Here is a 26995-nt window from a genome sequence, read left to right as displayed (position 1 = left end):
TTATTGTTTGACCACATTGTCTTTGTCTACTTCATCAATTGGCACTTCACTGGATCCTGGTGAATGATCAGCTAGTGGCTCCATGGCTAGTATGAACAGGGCAGAGATAGCAGGCACCCTTGACTACTTGATCTTGTCATGGGAAAGCTGGAGAAATTTGTCCATTGATCACAAATATTGGTCTTGGGTGCATGGTACAGCACCCTTATCCAATTTATAAAAGTTGACTCTAATCCCAACTTTTCCAGCACTTTGAATAGAAAAACCCACTCCAGTCTGTCGAATATCTTTTCCGCATCCAGGGCCTCAGCTAAACCTCTCTCATTTCTGGTTTGCGCCAGATGCATTATACTCAGCAGTCTGCCAATGTTATCTGCTGCCTGTCTTTTTTGCACAAAACCTGCTTGGTCTTTATTTATTAGTTTCTGCAAATGTTTCACCAATCTATTTTCCAGGGGTTTGGCAAGTATCTTATAATCTGTGTTTAGCAATGAAATGGGTCTATAAGATTGCGTTAGCGGATCTTTGTCTTTTCTAAGGATTGTCATAATGATTGCTGTCGAAAAAGATTCTAGGAGGGTATGGGTCTCCATTGCCTGGTCTACCACCTCCACATAGAGAGACATAAATAAATCCTTAAATTCCTTATAAAACTCAGGTGGAAACCCATCGACCCCTGGAGAATTGTTAGTCTGCACCAAATTCAATGCTTTCCCTATCTCTTCCTCCATAAAGGGAAGATCTAGGCCTTCCTATTCTTCTGGGTCTAAATTTGATAACTCTAATTTAGACAGGAACTCACTGGCTTTATCAGACCTTCCTGTCAATTCTTATTTATATAACCCCTCATAGAAATCCCTGAAGGTCTCATTAATCTCTTTTGGTTTATAGGTGATCCTGCCATTCCCAGTATGTACCGCATTGGTCATCCTAGAGGCCTGTTCTGTCCTCAACTGCCAAGAAAATACTTTATGGGCTCTCCCAATTCATAGTATTTTTGTTTTGACCGCATTATGGCCTTTTCCATACATTTGGAGCATATTGTATTTCAGTTGTTTTATTTGTTAGAGCCCTGCAATAGTCCTCTGAACCCGATTTTTGGAAATCCTTTTCTAGACTAGTAATTTCTTGTTCCAATTTGTCTACCTCACTCATTTATTTATTTTTTTTACTGTTTTGGTGTATCCAATTATTTGACTTCTCAAATATGCTTTGAGGCTGTCCCATAGGAGGAATTTATCTGGAGCAGAGGTTCAGTTGGCCTCACAAAACATATCCATCTGCGTTCTTATAAATCTACAAAACTCTGCCTCCTTTAACAGGAATGTATTAAGGCACCATCTGTATGCTGTATCCTGCTTATCTGGCATTTCTATTAATGTCAGGGGTGAATGATCTGAGAGAAGTCTCACCATGTACTCCGCCTCTATGATTCTACCCTCTACATTACCTGAAGCCAAGAAAAAAAATCTATTCTAGAGTAGGAGTCATGTTGTTTTGAGTAGAATCCTTCTCCCTTGGATGTTTCCGCCTCCATACGCATATCAAGTTAAGCTCCTTCATACAGAGCCACAAGGTTGTTCTTGCCAGAAATGTGCTTGATAGCCATTGTGTATTCTGAGATATAAGAGAGGTGACGCAGCTGCCTTGCCGCTCACGGGTCTGACACCTGGGCGAAGGCAAAAGTGAGGGGCTTGTGATCGGGAAGACAATGAAATCCTATCCTTGAAGGAAATAGTGGAAATGGTGTATAGTGAAGTAGAAGGCTAGCATCTCCCAGTCAAACTCACTATACATCTGCTCCAGGGGCCACAGGTGTCTGCTGAAGAAAGTGAGTGGTCACCAGTGTCCATCAATCAGCTGCTCCAGGATGCCGCCCATGGCTGTGTTGTATGCATCAACTGTGAAGGCAGTGGACACATCAATGCGTGGATGCACTAGAAGGGTGGTATTGGTTAGAGCATCTACGGCCAGGTCAAAAGCTGCTGTGGACTCCATGTCCCAGGACAGAAGCTTAAAAGGAGGTTGCATGATCCTAGCAGTTGACCATTCCAATGAACTCCTGCAAACCTTTGACCATAGTTGGTTTGGTGAACTTATGAATGGCATCAACATTTGTCAGAAGAAGGATCGTCCTGTGTCAAACAATGCAGTGCCCAAAGAAATTGATGTCTCTCAGGCCAAACTGACATTTCACTGGGTAGATGGCTAGGCTGTAGTTGCTCATTCACTGGCAGAGCAGCTGCAGGTGTGTTAGATGTTACTGTTGCAAATGACTGGTAATGAGGATGTCGTCTAGGTAGATACAAATGAAATCCAGGCTGCACCCCACCAAGTTCGTTAGTCTCAGGAAAGTCTGTTGTGCATTTTTGAAGTCGAATGGCATGCAGAGGAACTTGAAAAGGCCTAAAGGAGTGATGAGTGCACTGGGGTGCACTGAGATCTGGTGGTACCTCTACACTAGGTCATATTTTTTTTGATTGCCCATGATGTCCTGGATATGGGGAACTGGTTGGCTGTCGTGGCGTCATTGAGCCAGCAGTAGTCCCCATAAGGTCTCCATTCCCCAGAAAACTTCGGCATCGTGTGTAGAGAAGCCCATGGGCTGAACGAGTACCGAACGATTCCCATCTCCTCCATCTTCCTGAATTCTCATTGGCGAGCTGCAGCTTATTGGGAAGAGCAGCAATCCCTGTGTGGGGATGTGATGCTGGACACCATGTTTCGGGACCATGGTGGAGAACTGCTGCATTATAATGGCTGGAAATCCTGCAGGATTCTGGCAAACTCATTACTTGTACCTGATAAGGTTACCAAATCGAGTTGGGGACTGAGAACTTGGCTTCTTGAAGGGTGAAGGTCTGGAAAGACCTGGAATTGACCAGACAGCACCCTTTCAGGTCTACCAGAAAACAGTGGGCTTGAAGCAAGTGTGTGCCCAGTAGGGGCTGAGATACATCAGCCAAAGTGAAGGTCCAGGTAAAATAGCAAAAGCCGAAATCGAGCATATGCTGCCATTGACGGTGGTGAGGAATGGTCCAGACTTCATGGTGTGGGTTTCTCGGTTTGAGGGGAGCAAGTCACTGACCTTTGCCCCCAAGAGCCATTCCCATAAGTAAAGGAAGGCTATCTTGGTGCCAACTGTCATAGACATCAGCGGCAGCTGGCCCCAGTGTTTCCCAAATGGGAGCAAAATGGATGGCAGCGGCGGGCTCCAGAACCCCATTTCTGATTGTAGAAACATCACCCCTCCGAGTTTGTGTCTACACCTGCTGCAGCGGTCTCTGGCCTTCTCGGTGGAGTGGGAGAGAGATGAGTAACTGGGCATGATGCAGCATCTTGGTCAACAGATGCCCCACCATATTGCTTGGCGTGTCACAGGACATCTGCATAGGCTGCTATCCTGTGTGAGTTGCTGAAATCATCATCTGCGAGGAGTAGGCGGGTGTCTTCCAGCAGGTTTGAGAAATATCTGCTCGAACAGTAAGCAGGACCTGTGGCTGCCAATCAACACCAGCATAGCATTCATAAGGGTGAATGGCATACGGTCACCCAGGCCGTCCATGTGGGAAAGGCTGAAGGTGCGGATAAGGAGAGCTTTAATTGCCTCATACCTGTTGGAGCCTGACAGCCGATGTAACAAGTCAATGATTCTTCCGGCAGTCTGGAACTGACCACATAGGAGTATCTTGTGGAGTCTGCAGTGATCTGCCTGACATGAAACTGGGTCTCAGCCTGTTCGAACCAGACAAGTGGCTGTGAGGTTCAAAAGATTGGCAGCTTCAGCGAGATTGTTCTGTGCACTCATGTCATTCATCATGGGTCCAAAATGCTGTTTTGGACCATCAGGGTCACCAATGTGGTCAGTGTGCTGTGCAGTGAATGAAAGAAAAAAAACACACAGAAGCTGTGAGTTGAACCAACTCTCTGAAAACTTAGCAGCACCATTCCCATGATCCGTTTCAGCCCCTCCCACTGGGACCATTGCAATGTCAGTCCAGTGCAAGCTTGCACCTCCATGACCCAGTTCGGTGCAGCTCGCTACAACAGCTTAGAAACAGGCTCTTAACCTATGATGTCTGCAATAAATAAGATTCCCAAATTAAACCAAATCTCTGCACATGATACAACTCTCTCTTCCCTGCTTTCTAGAATTTGCTTAAATGCAACTGTGGTATCTGTTTCCACCACTGCCCCTGGCAGCCTATTTCAGGCATTCACCACTCTACGTATAAAAAAAACTCCCCCTGTCCCTTCTCACTCAAAACACAGGCCTTCTAGTGTATGATTTTTTTTAACCTGGGCCAAAATATTACGATTGTAATATCTATGTCTATGTAATATCACCATCTATGTCTCTCATAATTTTATAAACCTACCAGGACTCCTCTCAACTTCTAATGCACCAGAGAAACAAACCAAGGTTGCCCAATCTCTCTTCCTATCTCAGACAACATCTTGGTAAATCTCTTCTGTATCTTTTCCAAGTTCTCCACATTATTCTCATAATGGAGTAAAAACACAGAAATGCTTGAGGAACTCAGCAGGTCTCACAGTGTCTATTGGAGGTAAAGATGCTGTATATAACTGACGTTTCAGGCCTGAGCTCTTTGTGTACCTTGAAAAAGGGCTCAGGCCCAAAACATTGGTTATATATCTTTAACTCCTATGGATTCTCCACCACCTGCTGAGTTGCTCCAGCACGTTTTAACAATCGCAGCATCTGCAGACTTTCGTGTTTCATTGTAATGGGGTGATTAAAATTGCACACAATGCTCCAAGTATGACCTAACTAAAGTTTTATATGGCTACAACATAACTTTTTTACTCATATAATTGACATCATGGCCAAAGCCAGGCATGCCACAAACCTTCTTACCCAATTCTATGCCTTATCTAATTTAGTAGCCACTTTGAAGGAGCTCTGGACTTGGACACTCCAGATCCCTCTGCACATCAATACTTTTAAGAGTCCTGCCATTAACTATACATTGCCTTTATATTTGATCTCCCAAAGTGCAGCAGCTCACACTTAACTTGATTAAACTCCATTGTTCTGCTCATATCTGTAACTGATCTATTTCCTGTTGTATTCTTCACTAGGCCTCTACTGTCCATAACTTCACCAATTGTTGAAGCATCTGCAAACTTAATAACGAACCCATCTATTTTTCATGGCATGTCATCGGGTACTCTATCAAATGTCTATACTGACTGGTTACAACACACTGCCTGTTTTGGCAATTCGAGTACCTATGTACACAGGCTATAGAAAGTAGCAAACAGCCAAGACAATCACAGGCTCTCACCTCTTTCTCCCCATCACCTAGGTCACACCCCTTCCTTCTCACTGCTACCTTTGAGAAAGTAAAGAAATATGAAGTATATTACCTCCAGGTTCCAGAACATTTTTTGTCCAATGTCAATCAAGATCCTGAACCTGAATTACTCCAGACCCACTAAAAAGACCTGTCTGCACTATTGAAATGCCACTTTTTGCAACTTATTCTCTTTCCATATCTGGGTAATTTAATGTATATTATCATAGCTGGTATATCTTGCATACCTGTTTGGCTGCAGCAATTACATATTTTGAGCATATGTACATTAGACTTCTGTATTCAACAAGAAACGGTCTCAAGTAGATGAAGTTTAGCTGCAGCAGGGGTTTAGGAAAAAATGGTGGCAATACCCGAGCTACTGTAACAGCAGCACTACCACTGATACGGACCTGGGGAGAACGGGGAACGGAGACACAGCAGTTCCCTACCCTGTCTGACTTCCAATGTCTCCGTTCAGGCTTTAATTGGCCTGTTAAAGGAGCTGACAATGCTGTACACAGGATCTGGGATCAAGATAGCAGTGCCTGTGTGTGGCAGCGACCACAAGTGGCTGCAGACTCTGGGGGGGGGGGGGGGGGGGGGGGAAAGAGCAGCAAACTGGCATAGGGCACCAGTAATGGGGAGAACACTCTCTGCTGAGAAAGAGAAGCAGAGGAGACTACCCCAAAAAACAGTGCCAGACAAGCAAGGGGCTCTGCGGCTGAAGAACACGCACAGGCAGCGAGTTGTTGGTGACTTGCAGGTGAGGACTTGGGGTGAAAGGACTTGAGTCAGGCTGCGAGTCTGGCTCATGGCCACCAGTTATTGAAATCAGGAGACATGAGGGTGCTCAGGGCAAGAAGGGCTCCTGAAGAGCCCTGGGCGCTAAAGGTTTCCTTATCGTGTTGGAGGTTTGAATTTGGGCTCGGGTTGCTGATACCTGTAGTTTGAACTGGAGTCTTGTGCGGCTGCAGAGACTTGCAGGAGCACTGGAAGTTAATCCACAGGCACTAGGTGCTCATGGCAAATCTTAAAGCAATTTTGTGTAATATAACATGTCTATTTTATTACATGACAATCAATAGTATCAAATCAAAAATTGAAAGGAAGTTTACAGGAAGGTTAATGACTGTGGATTTTATCTTGCTCTACATTTTATTTTGAATCACCAACAAAGCAAGGGAAGCACGGTAAGATGAAGGAGAAATACATTTTGCAGATTTTTCTTCTTTAATCCTACATGATTTTTGTGTTCATTCCTGGAAGCAAGGAAGATTGAGTGGAGGCATCAAACCTTTCATCCAGAAATAGGCAAAACTTCCTTTGCATGTAGTAGGTTAAACATCTTGTTATAATACCTGTAACATTTCCTTATGAACGCAGTGTGCACACACTCAAGGGATCTGTCTAGACCTTGAATTTCATCCTTTTGCCAAATTCTACACAAAATCATGAAACATAATTAACTAATGTAAATTGGCTTATTTTTGATTAAACTGAAGCCTTTCATAAAATTAATAATTTTCTAACATAAATAACCAAGCAAATATATATATTAAAGATTATTACCAAAGATCACAATCAAGCAATTGTTTTCCAAATTAAATTTTCAAAGTGAGAAATATTTACATCTGGTAACATACATATTTCATTAAACATTGTAAAAGTAGAACAGTAAAATCAGAGCAGCTACAATGCAAGAATCATAAAAACTGATTTAATTGGTTTGGAGCTACAATGTTTAACAATCAACATATTTCTTTGTAGTCTATCTACACAATCCATGTTACACTGGCTGTTTTGTCTGAAAACCCTTTTCACATACCAAGGCATCAGTAGACAAATCTAAAATAAAATAAAGAAACTTTTCACAAAGAATTGACAAAGTGGCAACAAGCAGTTTATGATAAATCAAAGATGAGTTAATTATTTCAAACATTATGTCAATAAATATCTTCAAAGTCATCAGGGGGAGACCTTTTTTTTTTACACTGGAAACAACAGACAAGATAAACTCACAAGCATTATTTAAACTGACTCAGTAAATAAATAACATTGGAACATTGCCAGTGACAACTGTACTCTGGTACATGGTGAGTGATTGTTGAGAGCTGAGCCAAAATAAAATGGACTTGCTGAAAAACCATCTTATACAGTTCCTAATTTTTGTATCATATTTCTAAAAATATATTATACCTCATCTTTCTTGTTAATTAAATTTTATGCTAGGCAATTTTACTAATGGCAAAATGTTTTTACATTTTTTGAATATTTTATTTATAATTTTCCACTCAAACGCCAACAATTGTCAATATCATTAATATCATTATCAACATTATCAACTTTATTTGCATTTCATATAAACTTCTCATGGAGTTTGTTTCTTTTTATTCCCCTTCTCTCTGACATTGAAGACTTAACACCAACCAAAACACTCACAACAAAAGGTATGAAACTTCTATTTGGGGTTTATGGGTTTGTTGTGTCACAGCACATAGGCTGCCTTCCTTTTTCTGTACCTTTCCCTCGTTAGAATAGGATGGACCCCCTCCACTCCCCCACCAATGGAGGGGTGAATTAGGAGGGTAATGTTTTTACAATTCTTCCGTGAAAGCTTTAATGTTTTGAGTACTCAGCACATACAACAGTGTTGAGTCCAGAGTACAATTTTTTGTGATTATAGGTGAAGGATTTAATTTTTGTATTTAAGAAAAAAGTTAATAAAAAGCACCAACAGCATAAAACCTAAACAAGAATTGGAAAGAGAGGGGAAATAACTGAAGTATGACTGCACAAGGCAGAAAAGTAATTGGATTATGTATTATTGACCTTTTCCCCCATCTATCTTAAAAGGCATCAAGTCATAATGTAGTGCAAAGGGTACCAATTTGATGCCTTGACATTGGGATATTAACTAAATTATGATAGTTACTTAGAAAGGGTATTTATTAATTAGAAAAATTATGATTTATGATCCCAAGGCAAGTGATATATTATTAATTTATCACATTAGAACTATAAGAGAAATTAGATCAATAGAGGCAAATCTGTGGCAAAGTTGATGAACTTGAACTTCAACGAGGCAGAAAATTACCTGGACATTGTTTATTGGGGCTGGTTATAATCTTTAGTTTAATTGTTGTGTCAGTGGTCAAAGTAGAGAGTGAGGGAGATAGGAGATCCAGAAAATAATTTTGGAAGGGCCTCCGACTTTGCACTTATCCAAAAGGCACAAGGTTCTTGAAGAGAAATGTTGGAACTGCAGGGAAAATGGGAAAAATTACGATATAGGGTAGTATCAGATTCTCCTATTCTTAACATTTTTAAAAATATTGACAAGGAAAGGAGTTGGAGTAGATATGACAATAAAGGAGAAACTCAATATTGCTGTGAGATATGATTTTGGTTCAGAAATCATAACCACAGCCCTTACTATAAATTGGACAAATCTAGTTAGAAAAGATACCCTTGAGGATAAATCCACAGACAGTTATGAAGAATAACAATTTGTGAAACCAAGCAGTCTGGGTTATTTTAGATTTGCTCATGTGAAATGAGGCAGGATTAATGAATAATATCACATATAGAAAGTTATGATTTGTTTGAGAGTGAGATAATTTCTGCTGATTTCAGACCCAAATAAAAACCAGCAGAAATGATAAAAATGAAGTCTGAAAATAGGTTAACAGTTGGCAGATATTTCAGAATTCTCAACAAGATTCAACAATTAAGATTCAAAAGGACAATTTATCTGTTACTAATTAGAGGGTAGTATCAAAAAAGGAAAGGTAGAAACTGTTACAAAAATTTGTAGTACCCCATCTTTGTTTGAGAAATAGAGTGAGAAAACAGTAAAGGCTTCAAGAGTTTATAAAAAGAGAGTAGTTCATCCAAATGATTGGGGAATTGAGGAAATAGACAGTTGGTTCCAGGTATAAGGAGTTGACTCAATTGAAAATATTAAGCAATTTGGGCCTACACTCAACATTTAGAAGTAAGCAAGGTGATCTTATTAAAACATAAAAGATACTGAAAAGGCTTGACAAGAGGGCATTCCACTTGATGGAATCTATAACTAAGGAAAGGGACAAAGTATTGAAATAAGGGAGTTAATTAATAAAGACATGATGGATTTTTTTTAAACTTTCTTTGATATTCTTTACCCCGTGGAGTTATGGAGATTCAATATAGTCAAAGCCAGAGCAGACAGATTTTTGTTTTTTATGGAAATTAAGGATTATACAAAAGGAAATAAAATTGAAATGGAGACCAATATCAGATCAAACACATCTTAATTAATGCCGAACAGATTCAAAGGGTCAGTTAGCCTATTGCTCCCAATAATAAATCATTTGTAATACACATTCTTCCACTCCTCATATTAAATTCTAGACATATAAAATTTAATAAGCAAAAAAAGGTAAAAATACAGTGGTATTAATTCACCCATTTCATCACAGTGGACAACTGTAATAACTGCAATAATTTTGTTTTTAAAAATTAGTAAACTGATCCATTTTTAGAATGCAAGTACATTGAATGTGTTAAAACTTAAAGCATATCAAATTTTAGTTCCAAACTTTTGTGAAAGTGCTAGTGTAGGATTCTACAAAGAGCAAGAAATTCTCCTCCTAAGTGCATCAAAGTCCAACCTTCCCTGTCCTCATCTAGCACTCACCAAATCACACATTTTCGCCAAAATTAGAGACATTATCTGATATAATTCCCTACCTTTCAGGTCCAAGATATTTTCTGTTTATTTATCTCTTCAAGAGACATGGATATCAGTAGTAATGTCAGCAATCATCGTCTGGAATAGAGGACTTGGTAAAGAATCAACCACCTTAGAGGGGTCTGGAATCTCACCCTGGCCTAATCAGGCAAGGATGAGGTTTCCTTCCCAGAAGAGCATCATTGTTAAATGATAATCGAGTGGTTTCATGTTTTTTTTTGTTAATACCTATTTGGTATTACAGATTTTAATTCCCTAGCTGCCATGCAGTACACAAAAGTGCTGATGACACAGCAGCCATAGGAAAAATAGAAGAGCATCCTATGGATGCTGGTTGACCCACTGAGTTTCTCCAGCACTGGTGAAATGCGTCCGACTCCAACTAGTATGATTCAGACTGATGTCTCTGATTCTCTGTACCATATGGTCCACATCTCTAACTTCTAGGAATATAATTTAACCATTACATAAATGTAGTTCTTGAAGGCCCATTAAAATGCAGTCACTATAACTCTACATAGGTTTGAGATTAATTTGCACAATTTTGGGGAATGTCCCAGGACTTTCTCTTCTGCATAGGTGTGTAATCAAAAGTACACGAGCCAGTTTTTGGAATCTAAAATTCACTGAAGTTAAAACAATTATAATCTAAATTGGGATATCACAATTCTGTTTTTCATACCAATCCTTTCTTCCTTCCTTGGAAATACTCACCTGACAAGTTATGTACTGTGGATTGCGAGAAGAGTTCCATTACGATTTGGAGTAATGGTTGTGGAGATAAGAGGAGGAAGTTTGACTTTTTCTGGTGGATCAAAGAAATAGGCCTGGGGTATAAAAATAAAATAATTTTAATATCAAGTTTAATTATATTTTAAAGTTATTTCCAAGAGAATATACGCGAGAGATATGCAAATGGATGATTAGATTTTAATAGAAAAGCAAAAATTGAGTTCGGAATATTTTTCACTTAAAGATACAGATTATCATGCAAAAACAGAATAAAATATAAATAAATCAATGACTTGTAAAATCAGAAAACATAAATGGAGAATAGTAAAAGCTGGAACGATACAAGAAATAAGATAGCATTTGGATAAAAGGAATTCCAATATGCTTTTAAAAATCTGAACAGCTTCATGGCCAAGAATGCTGGTCATTTGAAATTAAGTCCAACAAATAAACTATATATTTATTTAAATTATAAGAAACACAACACTTTCAAAAGATGGAATGAGAATGTGGAAATTCTTCCAAACTGTAGACTACATTCCATTTCTCTTCAAACTTTGGAGTGACACGGTTAGCATAGACTGTTACAGCGCCAGCCATTGGGACCTGGGTTCAAATCCTGCACTGTCTGTAAGGAGTTTGTACATTCTTCCAATTTCTGTGTGGATTTTCTCCGGGGGCTCTGGTTTCCTCCCACCCTTCAAAATGTACTGGGGGTGTGGGTCAATTGGGTGTAATTGGTTGCATGGGCTCGTGTTGTATGTCTAAAAAATCTAATTGCTCAGTAGTTGAATCAGCTTTTGGCTTTCTAAATCAGTTCAAGTATGGGGAAATTATACTTATTGGAATCTATTACTTCGATAGAGATGATGGAAATGACTCAGTGAATTTATAGTTAAGGAAAATTAACAAGACTAAAATTAATCATGATTTATAACTTTCTCCAAGTGGAATTCCATGAAAAAACTGACAAAGCAGAACTAAGTAGTGTAATAAATCTTTTTTCAAAAGTTACTATTATCATCCAGTTCCAAGAAGAAAATAGCAGTACATTAAAAATGAACAAAAACTGCTGAACTCAGCAGATTAGGCAGGATTTATGGGTAGAGAAACAGTTAACATTTTAGGTCTGCGATCTGAATTATAAATTCATATGCACCTTACAGCCAACTGCAAGTAGGGCATGAAGGATCACAATAACCACAATCGTTGATATGGCAATTCTCCGGTTATCATCCCGGATCGCTGGCCAAAAGGTCATCACTAGTACAGTGCCCGAAAGACACATGGCCAATACTATTGTTAGCCAACGAACTATCTCACTTGGGATAATCCATAGCATCTGCAATGTAGAAAGAACAGAAAGTGTTACAAGTTTACACCAGATCTACAGTGTCCATCCTTGTCTGAAATTGTAGGTTTATTGTTCACCTACTGTGAACCAGCTTTAAGCTCTGGAAAACACAGAGTGTTAACTGTTTGGCTTGGACTCCACTCATGCAATTCCTACCTTTATCTAAAATTTAGTTGATAGAACTGTCTTAATACTTAATCATCCTTATTTGCCGCAAGAACCAAGTCCTAACTTTGAATACATGATGTAGAATTCCTTCATGTCAGCATAGGCATGTCAAAAGGGCATTGCAGTGTTGATAATGGTTTTGGTCATAGGTCTACGCCAGGAACCTCAATGCTACTGAAAAGAAAAGAAACGGCCTAAACTAAGACATTCACGCACTTATAAGAGGATTAAATGTAGAGGATTAAAGAAAGCTCAGGGAAGTTTGAGTAAGGGGCCATGGATAGGGCACAGAGAATAGCTGAAGCTGGCAATTACACAATTTAAAGGCAACCAGCACTGGAATGGAACAAAGTCAAATGTCTTTAATAAATTAGGAAACTGCTGATCAAGTGATGCAAGTGACTAAATATAGTCAGGATCTGAGATCTAATTTATCTCAGCAATTAAAATTGTGCTCTGAACATTACATAATTCAATTCACATGTGGGAGAAAGGAACCAACACACCAATAGCATCATGAAGAAAGCCTCTACTTCCTCAGGAGTTTGCGGAGGAACTAGTGGAGTTGTTCAAGTGAACCGGTACGGACTTGAAGGGCCGACATGGCCTGTTTCCATGCTGTAAACGGTTATATGGTTATAAGTAATGGGATTGGGGGGGAAGGGAAGAGGGGAAAGAATGAAATGGGACCCAGAAGACTAAAGAGCCTGTTTCCAGCTTTTTATGTGACTGCAAGATTACATCATCTCATGCAAAGAATGACTGATTAACACATTCAATTTGCAGTGGCCAGAAATGATGGAAAAAATAGTGCGATAAAACTGTTTTCACAAGGGTACCTCTGAAAAGGTCAGAGCTACATTTCTAAAAAAATATCACCTCAAAAATCAGTATTGTGATGCTTCATAAGAGGTTCTTGATGTAGGTCTTCAACAAGAATCCTAAATTTATTCCTGCTCCTTACCTCCTATATTTATTTGTCTGCAGTCTGAATTAAAATAATATCAATTGCACTTTATTTTTCTCTTTAAAAATTTACAAACAGCATGGATTAACACTCCAAATTCAGATGCACATGTTTCTGTAATCTTTGAATCATCTATCTATTGTTTTCCAAGCATCAGGCAGCCTAATATCAGAGGTCTATTACAAACTACAACAAAACCACTAAAACTGGCTGGTGAAGTTTCTCCAGGAATTTCTAATCCCAGCTATAATTTAAATCACCTCAGCAAACATTTCATAACCACATAACCATTTACGGAGCGGAAACAGGCCATGTCGGCCTTTCAAGTCCGCACCGGTTCATCTCTCAGACAGGTCATAATCATCTTCAACAATGAATAGCAAAACTGGATCCAAGAATGTCGCGTCATCATTAACCCAAAATCAGTAAGCTAACAATTCTTACTGCTTTACTCTATTGATATTATGACATGATCTTCTAAAGTTAAACTTTCCTATTCCCCCTAAATTTCAAATGGGTTTTTCTACATATACTTTCCTCAAGTGCTCCACCACCCCAATGAATTTAACCCAAGTTCAAAAACAATCCCATACTTACTGCAGTAGGAATGTAAATAAACAGTGAGTATCCATAGACACACACTATCTCCAGGAATGAATAAGAAACAATGTTCATCACTTTATTGTTTCTCCACATCAGAAAGCCCCAGAGTCCAAGAGGAATGAGCCAGGCATATGTATAGATTGCTGTAGCTGCAATGGACACTACAAACAAAAACAAAGTTATGCTGAATAGTTTACTGTACATTTTTTAAAAAGCATTGAGAAATCAAAAAGGAAATATTTGTAATGCAGTCAGTGGATGTTTTATGCTTCAGGAATGTGTGAGGTCAAAAAAAAATGGGAAAGAGCTGAGTGCTTGTGCGAGGCACACAGTGGCCCCTATTTGAAAATTTTTTGAAAATGTACAAAAAAATTACCAGATTTAAGCCATTAAAAAATGAGTCATTTTAAACAAAATCAATTGTTTATTTTTTTACACTGAGCACAGTCTATCAGACAGACACTACCATCTTCTGTACCCAGACTCCAAGCCCCTTCCACATCACCAGGCACTACCTGCTAGACCTATGGTCAAACCAGAATGTCTGGTTCTCCTGACTCTAAGCAGTATTTGCCCATAACTAACACCCAGCATGCCAAGCAGTGCCCTTGCCCAACACATCCAATCCCCAGGCAGCACCCCTGCCCAACCTGTCCTCAATCACCAGGCATTAGCCCTATCCAATCTGCACCCAATCCCCAGGTAGAACCCATGTCCAACCTGTCCTCAGTCACCAGGTAGAGCCCTGCCCAATCCGCAACCATCTGTTACTCAGGGGTTTTCTTCAGCTAACCTTAAAAGCAATTAGTCTTTCCCAATCATTTCTTCACACGTGGTTTTCGAGCTATGGTTAAAACACGAGGGAGCACCACTGGCATAAGTGGTATAGCATTGCAAACAATTTGGAAACTCTTTGCAATGGGGAGGGGGTGCATGGGGATGTGCCACCACTGTGCTACTGCATGAAATGTGGCAGCCAAAGTCGACAGAGCAAGATCCTATCATCACACGGAACAAGCAGAGGGTGTCAGAGAAGGCAGGGAAGGTACTGATAAAATACGAAGGTGGATTTTAAAAACACGGAAGTGGATTTTAAAAATGCAGAACTGGATTTGAAAAATGTGGAAATCCATGGAAATGTGGAAAATTCACATGCCCGAAGCTTCTTCTAAATTGTGAATTTGCACATCTTATGAATTGCAGATGAATGATACTTCCTCAACACATTCAAGAATAAATACCAAAAGTATAAAAATCAATCAATAATATTTTAGACTTTATGAATAAGAGGCGAAATTATACCAACCTCAATCATATTGTGGTGAAACCACTATTGTATATATTTATATGCCATATGTAAATGTCATGGCCTTTCCTTGTTGACCCTGCTCTCACTGGCCGGCTCATGACTCCTCCCCCTTTATCTCCCATAAAGGCCGTCATGCCACAAGCCTGCCCCAAGTTCGAATCCGGGTCAGTGAGAGCGACCAACACAGGGATGCTGTCCATCTCTAGTAATATAAAAGCCTTCAGTCTCAGCAACTCCAGTCTTCCTGTAATTGATCGTGCATCAATTTTATTTACAAGATTTTTTTCGGAACATGGACAAGTACATAACCATATAACAATTACAGTGAAGTTGGATCGCCTGGAAATCGACCCAAGAGAACTTGAGGCAGCCAACAAGTTTGTGCTATGGCACTGCTGTTTCAAAAAGTTCCTCACAGCCTCCACAGCAGCTATCCAGGATAACAAGGACAAGCTCCATCTGCTGTACTCGTATATCAGACACAGGGTCTACCAGATGGTCTGGGACTGCCAGACGTACTGAGCTGCAATGGACTCCCTGAAGGATCAGTATAAAGTCCAGGTGAACGAGGTCTACGCATGGTATGTACTCCACTCACGCAGGCAGCAATTGGGGGAAAACTTTCAACGACTTAATCAGAGCACTGCAGGAGCTTGCAAAGGACTGCAAAACTGTCAGGCTGTAAGTGCAGAACACCACACACAGCTACTGATCAGAGACGCCTGTATAACAGGCATCCGCTCCAACTGCATGTGGCAGAGGCTACTCAAACAAAGACAAATGAGCATACCTCAAACCATCAAAATGGTGAACACTCTCGAGGTAGCCATCCAAAACTTCTCCAGTGAACACGTGGCTGCCTCGTGGTGAACATGGGAGCTGCCATCTTGGGAGGTGGGATTGCAAGCCTCCTCCCACTCTGAACTGACCACAACTGCCATTAGTGACCACCCGAAGTGCTACTTCTACAGGCAGGCTAAGCACCCGAGGAAACACTGTCCTGGCAGGGACCACACATGCTCCAACTGTGGGAAGGACACTTTGTGAAGCTCTGCAAGTCCAAACCAATCCCAAGTTCCAGCAGCGCCACGTGCAAGTGGGGGCAGCCATCACGTCCACCGTCACTTCCATGGACCTGGGACAACCACACACATGCACCATGAAGACCACCGCCTGCGATGCTATCACTTCTGTCTTCTTCCCCTTCTCTTCCAGCAAACTATGACAGGACTGCGTGCGTACCATGGGGGCTGCGAGCAGCCAATAGAACTCCTCAGAAGACAAACTGATGCTGGCATTGGAAACCCTCAATCAGGACAGATCTTATTAACTCTCCAGGTCCATGATGGACATCCAGGTAAATGGCTGTCCCACCGCTTGTCTATTCAACAGTGGAAGCACAGAAAGCTTTATTCACCCAGATATTGTACAGCACTATTCCTCGGGGTGAAGCCCATGAGCCACCGGATCTCCATGACATCCAAATCTCACTCGGCAAAGACTTGTGGCAGTTGGACAGTAACACTGACTGTCTGGAGCATGGTATACTGGGACTTTAAACTCCTTGTACTGCCACAGCTATGTGCACCCATCCTACTGGGATTAGATTTCCAGTGTAACATGAAGAGCATGTTGGGCGCCATCCTCCCCTCATGGTCTGTAATGAGCAGTTTTTAAACCATCCGCCCTCCTCCAACCACATGGCCAACCATCAGCCCCAAACCCAATCATCGTGTCCAACATGGGATCTCTCCACGCTTCAGATCTCTCCTCCACCCCAGTTCACCAATCTCACCCTGACTGTAAGCCCGTTGCCACTAAAAGTCAGCGATATAGTGCCGGGGACAGGGCATTTATGGTCAGAGGTGAGACACCTCCTCACTGATGGGGGTGACAGAACAGTGTACAGGCCCCTGGAGAGCCCAAGGCCTTGAAAGGTGGCTGGGGTTTTTCTCTTATTACACTCAGTGCATCTCCAGCTACGCGGAGAAGGCCTGGCCCCTCATCAGGGCCACTGGTTTCCCTGTTGGCAGAAGCCTGTGAGGCATTCAACCGTATCAAAGCTGACATTGAAAAGGCTGCGATGCACGCAGTGGATGAATCCATCCTGTTCCAGGTGGACAGCAATGCATCCGACTTTGCCCTGACTGCCAGACTTAACCAGATGGGCAGGCTAGTAGCACTTTTTCACGCACCTCCTAGGGCCTCGAGATCCAACACTCTTCCATCAAGAAGGAGGCCCAGACTATCGTTGAAGTGGTATGGCACTGGAGACATTCTCTCGCCAGTAAGCATTTTACCCTACTGATCGACCAACAGGCAGTCGCCTTCATGTTCAACAACCAGTAGTGGGAGAAAATCAAAAATGGTTAAAATTCTCTGGAGTAGAATCGTGCTCTCCACCTACAATTATGACATACAGTACTGGCCCAGAAAGCTCAACCAGCCCTCGGATGCCCTGGCTTGGGGGACTTAAGTCAGTGCGCAGATGGACCACCTCCAGACATACACAATGACCTCTGCCACCCCGGGATCACCCATTTTTTTCCCCTTCATCAAGGCCTGTAATCTCCCCTACTCCACTGAGGACATCAGGACACTAGCCAGAAATTCCTGGGTCTGCGCAGAGTGCAAACCGCGTTTCTACCTGGCCGACCGGACACACCTGATTAAGGCTACTCACCTCATTGAACGTCTAAGCATGGACTTCAAAGTACCCCTATCCTCCATGAACTGCAACATGTACTTCATCAACATCATTGATGAGAACTCACAGTTCCCCTTTGCCATCCCCTCCCTGGACATGACTGCACCTACCGTCATAAAGACTCTGTACAATCTGTTCACCATTATCAAATACCCTTGCTATGTCCACAGTGATAGGGATTCGTCCTTCATGAGCGACGAGCTGTGTCAATATTTGCTGTCCAAGGGCATCACCTCTAGCCAGACCACCAGGTGCAGCAGAAGAACAGCACAGTCTGGAAGGCAGTACTGGCCTTAAAGTCCAAGGGCCTCCCTGCCCCCCACTGGCAAGAGGTTCTCGCAGAAGCCCTCCAGACGATCCGCTCCCTCCTGTGTACAGCCACCAACGAAACACCTCATAAGAGAATGTTTTTTATTCCCCAAGTGATCGGCGTCAGGAACCACCTTACCTACCTGGCTGATGTCCCCGGGGATGGTATACTCCATAGACATAAAAACACACGTCTGACCCTCTAGTCGAGAGGGTCCAGCTGCTCCACACGAACCCACAGTACGCCTATGTGGCTTTCCCGGATGGGTGCAAGGACCCAGTGTCTCTCCAGCACCTGACACATGTGGGAGCATCTGAACCACCCCACCCTCCCCCCCCCCGCCACAGCTCTCCAGGGCCCACCTTCCAATGCTCACCACCCTGGCCAAGCTGACAGTTGACACACACACCCCCTCCACAACCCACCTGACTCAGCCAAGCACTCCAGCCAGGCCAAGCAGGATGGACCAGCCAAAACCGCAAAGGCTATCACAGACCCCTGGATGGGGACTCACCAGTCACAATGCCAAAAAAGACTGCCAGACCAACTGAACTTAGGAGGGGTGGATAACCACACACCTTCCCCCCCCATCCAGGACTTCCTTTTAAAAAGAAGGGGTGAATGTAGTGAAACCACTATTGTGTACATTTGTATGCCATCTCTAAATGTCATACCTTTCCTAGTTGACCTTGCTCTCAATGGCCGGATCGTGACTCCTCCACTTTTCTCCCCCCATAAAGGCTGTCATGTCACAAGCCTTCCCACAGTTTGAGTCTGGGTCAGTGTGAATGACCAGCACAGGGATACTGTCCATCTCTTGTAAATAAAAGCCTTCAGTCTCGGCAACTTCAGTCTTTGAGTAATTGATCGTGCATCACATATATTGCAAAATATACTGGACCACATTTTCTGCCCATTGTTCTCAAACAACTATACTGGTTCAGGCCATGTGTAGCTGGGCCATCTTGCTGGCCCTTTGCACCCTCAAGGCAGTTTGTTGTTATGACTTTACTTCTGGACTTGTGCAAGGTCCTGCCTCGAAGACATTTTTGACAAGCTTTGACAGAAGCAAAATGGAGAATAGAATGCTCAAAGTTGTCAGCTCCACATGTCTGAAGATGGGCAACCTAAGAAAGCTGCTTACCACAGCCTGCAAGATTCAGTTCACCGTCTAAACAAAGCAACACAAAGCAAAATGTGTTCAGATGTTGCTCATTTTCAGATGATAACTTTAATTCTAATTTAACTCTTAATTCTATTTATTTCATAAGAAAATAATGTAGGTACAACCAGAAGGAGAGAACGGCAGGAGCAAAAAGTCTTCAACAGATTATTAGTGCCTTATATATAATTGTGAAGAAAGTAGATAAGTGACATGGAAACAGGACCTTCAGCCCAACTTGCCCACACTAACCAAAATTCCCAACCTTGCTAGTACCATCTGCCTGTGTTTGGCCTATATCCTTCTAAGCCTATCCTATCCATGTAACCATCCAAATGTTTCTTAAACATTGCAATAATACCAGCCTCAACCACTTCTTCCTGCAGCCCAGACCATACACTCACCACCTTCTGTCTAAAAAAAGTTATCCCTCAGGTTAACACTAAATCATTCCCCCCTCACCTTAAACCTAATTTCTCTGGTTACCGATTCCCCTACTCTGAGCAAAAGCATCTGTGCGTTCACCCGATCTATTCCTCTCATGATTTTGTAAACCTCTGTGAGATCACCCTTCATCCTCCTGCACTCCAAAGAATAAAGCCCCTAGCCTGCTCAACCTCTTCCTATAGTTCAAGCCCCCGAGCCTTGGGAACATCCTTGTAAATCTTCTCTATGCTATCTCCAGCTTAACAACATATTTCTGATAGCACAGTGACCAAAAAAAAACAAATGCTCAAAATGGCACCTCACCAACATCTCATACAACTGCAATATTGTGCAGGTCCTGTGCATGTTAGACTTCCCAAAATGCAATACTTCATATTTATCTTGTTAAATTCCATCTACCCTTCCCCTCCCTATCTGACTGACTGATCAAGATCTTGCTGCAATTTTTGGCAACCAGAGGGACAATGAACTCAGTATCCAGCTCTTGGTTTTCAGAATGTATCCTGTGTCCTTTTAAAAATAATTTTCAGATATTTTCTATAAGACACAAGAAAGCTAATTGGATTTTGATTCCATTAATGCAGCATTCATATTATGATTTTATGCCATCTACTTATCAGTTTCCAAGGGATTTCCCCCCATTAAAACTGTATACTGCTATCACCATATGCTGTTAGCATATTTTGGGTTATTGTAGGATTTATAAATGAAAATGTAATTAGGTTTTGTTGACGACTGACAGCATACCTGAGACACTGCATCTTGACCTGCACTAATTCTGCTGTGAGACTATCACTGAGAAATGTACACAATGTGGCAGATATGATCAGTCTCACTGCAAAAATATGTATCATGTCATAATGGAAACTGTCAAAACATTGGAAGTAGAGAACAACTTATCATTATTCAATGGGACAGTGTGTTGATCTTTTAATTTTTTTTGTCCATATAAAAGGATATATATTAACTCAATCATATTTCTATACAAAAGAAGTACTTTCCCTTTACCTTTATGGAACTCGGGTACATAACGATAACCACTCTGGCCACGATGTGTCAAGAAATTGGCAAGGTTTCCACTTATTGCTATAGCAAACACCAGAGTGGCACAAATCCAGAATGGACCTGAACAAGACAAATTTCAAAAATCAAGCTCTTATTATTTTCCATATTCCAAAAAACAGTTACATATTTATGATCTTTTATTTTCAAAAATATAGCGGAAGTTCTTTAATTTTCAATATTTTACATAGTAAATAGATTTTCTCTAAAATAATCACTATACATTTTCAATATTGGTTCATACCAAAATTGATTCAATATAACAGACTACAATTCTGCACCTCACAATACATTTTAATTCAACATTTTCAGTTAGGAAGAAAAACTATGTAACAGATGAAAACATTTTATTTTTGCCTCTAATTTTTACTTCCCCCAAGTTCACTCAATGACATTTTCTTCCCTGCCATATTCAGCCCCCACTGAACTCCATCTGACAACAATTCCGGTCATTTGTTTATCCCTGATATTCTTAATCCATTCATTAATAGGCATCCACTGGCTAATTAGATCCAACGCTCTGTACTTTCACCTCAAATCTTATTACCTTCCCCTTCATTTCAGTTATCATCTCTCTCCTTAATTTATTCCTCTCAAATACCTTGGGCTATTGTTTGAAGTATAGCACAGAAACTTGCCTTTTGAACCATTATATTTTTTGCCCACCACACCAATTCCATTTTACTCTTTAGGTCCATAGCTTTCCATACCTTGCTTATTCAAGTACTTTCTAAATTAGTCTGAAATGTAGGTAATTGTATGTGTTTCCACCATCTCTCCATCTATCAAATACTATCTGCATTAAAAAATCTTTTCCCCTTTAAAACACCTTAAACCTCTGCCGTGTTGTTTTTGATACCCTTACCATGGGAAAAAGATTCTATTTACCTCCCATAATTTTATATATCTCTATCAAATTACCCCTCAGCATCCTTTACTCCAGGGAAACAAGCAGTCTGTCTAATCTCTCCGCATTACTAGGTTCCTCCAATCTAGGCAACATTCTGGTGAATGTCCTCTACACCCAACATTTTCTATACTTGTATAATTTATGGCATTCTCTAATTCAGGACACAATGCCAAATCCACAATCTCTTCTCTTGCTCTAATTGCAATCAAAATAATTGAGCAAAGTCAGGATGAAATCGAGGAGTGTCCTCAACTACAGAGCTCCATGTTAACCTTTGCACTCATAAACCAGGGAAGCAGCAGAAACAAGTTTTAATATTGGAGAAATATATTGCTGCTTCCCGGTTTAAATTTTATTTCAAGACAATATTTTAAAAAATGTATTTTTCTTGTATTCTTTCTAGGTTCTTAATTTAGAAAAAAATGTTTTTATATTTTAGAGAATGGATTGAAATTGAAAGGAAAATTGACATTCCAATAAGGGATAACTTTAAAAACAATTTTTCCAATAACTACAATTAGTCATGTACTTACCATAAAGATCTGGATTGCTGCGGATATATAATCTTACAAAGTTTTTGCCAGGAAGTGGTAAAAGGGAACCTTTTATTCTGTCCAAAACCTATTACACAGAGAGGAAAAATTGGTTTACCTTAATTTAAATAATGGTCGATGTCAAAGTTTTCAACTTTTTCATTAATTTGTTAGCCAGGTTAAAATAGAGCACAATGATCATTGGGGAACAAGTTTGAATGTAGCAGCTTGTGCCAGAATGGAGAAGCAAACAGGCTTGGATTATGTTTCTTGTTGAGTGACTATTTCAATATTCTTGTACGTCTTCAAGAGATAAAACAGGATAAGATTCTGCTGTCTGATATGGTGCAAAATCTGTTGCCACTCATTACCAGAAATTTGGTGTCACACAGAATTCAAGACATAATATAACCTGATGGGCAAAATGGAAGCGTGAAAAATATTTCAAATGTTCCTATTTTTATTACCATTATGGAAGAATTAAATATGGTGAAGGAAATTAATCCCGTTCATACCTGGAAAGTGTCAACATCAAAAAATGTTTGATAATATTCAAAAGTCCAAAAGGGGGAACTCTTCTTTTGTCCTGCAAGTAACTAAGAACAACAACAAATGTTAATCACAAACTTGATCACAAGTAGTCTAATTGTAATGAGCTTTTCTTTACAAACTATAAATAAGAAAATTCAGTTTCAGGAAATGCTATTTTTAAAAAATCAAGTAATGCAATGGTTGCTACACACCAGGACTGATGCTACAATTAAAATAAAATTTCCATGGAAAACCCACACACAAACTCCTTACAGACAGTGTGGAATTTGAACCTCAGCCCTGATTGCTGACGCTGCAACGTTGTGCTAACTGTTTTTTTCCCAAAAATATACTTTGTTCACAATAAATTATTTACAAGAAAAACTATTCAAGACTCTTTACATTCATAATGTCAATCATATTGATATATAGTCAGCATTGTACATATTACATTCTTCTCATAATACTTTGCTACCATCACGTGGCACCTTGCTCTTTCTCACTACCTCAGTCTCAGCCCCTCAGTGCCGGTAATGCCAGGATGCTAGACTGTGGTCCTTCCCCACCGCACCCTCACGTTAGCTGCACCAAGCCTCAGCATGTCCTCCTTCAGCCTGCAGTCAGCAGCATTCCCGGACCGACACCTCAGTATGCTGAAAGACCAACAGGTTTCAGGCCAACCAAAGGGTGTCTTTCACCGAGATGATGGTCTTCCAGCAATTCTGGATATCGAACTCAGAGTATGTCCCTGGGAATAGTCCATAGATCAGAGAATCCTCTGTCATATTACCGCGGAGTATGAACTGTGACAAAGTCCCCTGCATCCTTCGCCACACACAATTTGTGAATCTACATTCAACAAAGAAGTAGGTGACAGTCTCCACTCCACCCCAAGCGTCCTGAGGACAATGTGCATGGAGGTTGATGTTCCGGTTGGGCAAGAAAGACCTCATTGGGAAGGCTCCTCTCACTACCAGCCAGGCCAAGTCCTAGTACTTGTTTGTGAGCCCTGGCGATGAGGCATTTCACCAGGTGACCTGGACGGTCTGCTCAGTGAACCATCCCATCGAGTCCTCATCTCTCAGCTTCTGCAGGATGTTCCGTGGTGACCACTGCCTGATGGCCTTGCAGTTAAAGGTATTGTCCTAGAAAAACTTTTCCACAATGGATAGGTGGTGTAGCAAAGTCTAGCTAACTGGGTCATTGTGCAGCAACGAACCTAGGCCCACCTTTCACAACACTTGAGACAGGTAGAACCTCAGCACATAGTGGCACTTGGTGCCCTCGTACTTAGGTTTATCCCCATTTTGATGCAGTTACACATGAAGGTGGTCATCAGGATGAGCACCATGTTGGGTATGCCCTTGCCCCCATTTTCTGAAGATTTGTTCATGCTGCTCCTTCGGACCCTATCCATTTTGGACCCCCAAATGATTCTAAAAACTGTTCTGGTAACTGCAATGGGCAGAGATGCAGGGGATGGATCACACCCATACAACATACAGCAGCACCAAGAGTACCTTGCATCTGATGACCAGGTTATCATGAGGGAGTACCACACCCACAGACCCAATGTTTGTTGGACTTTTGTGATCCACTCTGACCAGTTCTTGTTGCATGCCTCAGCCCCTCCAAACCAGATCCCCAGCAGCTTCAGACAGTAAGATCTGACTGTAAATGGGATGGTGGACCGAAGAGTAATTCTCACACTTCTTCTAGTAAAAACACAAAACGCTGAAGAAGCTCATCAGGCCAATCAGTGTCCTTTATATAGCAAAGGCAAGGATACACACTGACATTTTGGATTTGAGCCCTTCATCAAAGTATAACTGGGAGATCACTTTGCTCTGCACCTCCGCTCCATTCACAATCAGAGCGACCATTTCAATTCGGGGTCACACTCTCGTGCTCATACATCTGTTCATGACCTTATGTACTCTCCCACCCTGACCACCTGCAGATTGGAGGAACAACACCTTATCTTCCGTATGGGCTCTCTCCCACATGGCATGAACATTATCTTTACCTTTTTCCATTAAACCTGCTTGCCTTTTCTTTCCCCTCCCCCCTTTTCCTGTTTTTCTACTTCTTTCACCCACACCTACCATCTCCCTCCCCCTTACTGCTGCTGTCCCCTCCCTCCTTTCTCACCTAGCATCTCCTGCCTTTGCCACCCCCTTCTACCCTTTTGTTCAGACACTCGCCAGCATTTTCTCATAGTTTGATGAAGGGCTCAAATCCAAAATATCGGTTCTGTATCTTTACTTTTGCTAGATAAAGGACATTGTTTGACCTGCTGAGCTTCTCCAGCATTTTGTGCTTTTACTTCAACCACGGTGTCTACAGAATTTTGGGATTTACTTTTCACTCTTCAAATTTACCCTTGCACCTGATGCAGACTCAAAATACCCACATATGCTGGTCAGTCTCCAGACTGATCGTGTATCTGTACAGAAGACAACGACATCATCCAAATACAGGGAGGCCTCAAACTGAGTGCCTTTACTGCCTGGTAACATCACTCCTCTTATGCCCTCATCCTTTCTGATGGATTTGACAAAGGGCTCTATGCAGCACACAAATAGATTAGAGACAGTGGGCAACCTTGATATGGAAGCTATCTATTTCCCACCCATTGATTTGGACTACACTACAGATGTCTGTGTAGAGCAGCTTAATCCAATTCTGGATTCTCTCCCCAAAGGCCATTGAGGCTATCACGTACATGTGCAATATTTGATTAAAAGTCTTCTCCTGCTCTAAGCTGACGAGGCAGATGTCCACCCCTACCGTCAAGCACATTGGTGATAGTGTCCCTGAGCAGCGCGAGGTTGTCAGAGATCTTCCTGTCTGGAACCGTGCAGGTCTGGTCTGGGTGGATCACCTGCCCCAGGGCATACTTGACTTGATTGGCAATGGCCTTAGACAGGATTTTGCAGTCCATATTTAGCAATGAAATGGGTCTCCAATTCCAGATCTCCTCCTCCTCCCCCTCCCCCCTTCATTTTGAAGATGAGGGTGATGATGCCCTTCCTCATGGGAGTCTGACATGCTTTCTGCCAGGAGCATGGCGTTGTATACTTCCAGCAGGTCAGAGCCCACCCAGTCCCACAGAGCTGGGAACAACTCAGCCAGAAGACCATCACTTCTGGGAGTCTTAATCGACCCAAAGGAATGGATGGAGTCCATCAGCTCCAGAATAATTGGCCGATTCAGACATTTCCTCATGCTGTCGTCTAAAACATCCGTGATAGAGGACAGAAAGTTTTGGGAAGCTATTCTATTTGTAGCCTTAGCATCAAACAGACCGGCATAAAAGAATCTGCCAATCCTCTGAATGCTCGTCTACAAGGATGTGACTGAGTCATTCTCTTCCTTAAGGGTGTGGATCACAGAGCTCCCTTTGTGAACCTTTTGGAAGAAGAAATGTCTCATCCTGCTCCACCATTCGGACTCTGGATTGGAAGATGATCTTGGAGGACTCTTGCTAACTGCTACACTAACCCTTCCACCCTAAGCAATCCTTCCTTAGATTTTCCTATGTCAATTTACAGAAGAATCATAATTCAGTTGTAACTAAAGCGGCATCGTCTGCAAAGAGTAGTTCACGGACAAGTTTCTCTTGTGACTTGGTGTGAGCTTGCAGGCGCCTCAGATTGAAGAGACTACCATCCGTGCGGTACCGGATGTAAACAGCGTCTTCATTGTTGGGGTCTTTCATGGCTTGGTTCAGCATCATGCTGAAGAAGATTGAAAAGAGGGTTGGTGCGAGAACACAGCCTTGCTTCACGCCATTGTTAATGGAGAAGGGTTCAGAGAGCTCATTGCTGTATCTGACCCGACCTTGTTGGTTTTCGTGCAGTTGGATAATCATGTTGAGGAACTTTGGGGGACATCCGATGCGCTCTAGTATTTGCCAAAGCCCTTTCCTGCTCACGGTGTCGAAGGCTTTGGTGAGGTCAACAAAGGTGATGTAGAGTCCTTTGTTTTGTTCTCTGCACTTTTCTTGGAGCTGTCTGAGGGCAAAGACCATGTCAGTGGTTCCTCTGTTTGCGCGAAAGCCGCACTGTGATTCTGGGAGAATATTCTCGGTGACACTAGGTATTATTCTATTTAGTAGAATCCTAGCGAAGATTTTGCCTGCAAT

General features: G+C 41.6%; 1 protein-coding gene across 5 annotated transcripts in view; it reads right to left on the bottom strand.

Moving 5' to 3' along the window:
- Positions 1 to 6443: 6443 nt before the first annotated feature.
- Positions 6444 to 26995, bottom strand: part of LOC138763615 (protein YIPF1-like) — a 24245-nt gene continuing 3693 nt past the window's right edge. For 3 of the 5 annotated variants that reach the window (XM_069938075.1, XM_069938074.1, XM_069938076.1), the window contains exons 4-10: positions 22833 to 22913; positions 22318 to 22405; positions 20821 to 20937; positions 13872 to 14038; positions 11945 to 12127; positions 10768 to 10880; positions 6444 to 7166 (exon numbers count right to left, since the gene is read on the bottom strand). In XM_069938075.1, coding sequence (XP_069794176.1) covers positions 10776 to 10880; positions 11945 to 12127; positions 13872 to 14038; positions 20821 to 20937; positions 22318 to 22405; positions 22833 to 22913 — 741 coding nt within the window. In that variant the 3' untranslated portion in view covers positions 6444 to 7166; positions 10768 to 10775. Of the gene's footprint in view, positions 7167 to 7573; positions 8581 to 10767; positions 10881 to 11944; positions 12128 to 13871; positions 14039 to 20820; positions 20938 to 22317; positions 22406 to 22832; positions 22914 to 26995 lie in introns of those variants that run through there. The other 2 variants (XM_069938078.1, XM_069938077.1) reach the window with 2 other exon arrangements.

Source organism: Narcine bancroftii, chromosome 5 (genome assembly GCF_036971445.1).
Source record: "Narcine bancroftii isolate sNarBan1 chromosome 5, sNarBan1.hap1, whole genome shotgun sequence".
In the NCBI taxonomy this organism is placed as follows: domain Eukaryota; kingdom Metazoa; phylum Chordata; class Chondrichthyes; order Torpediniformes; family Narcinidae; genus Narcine; species Narcine bancroftii.
This window is presented reverse-complemented; position numbering and strand designations above follow the sequence as displayed.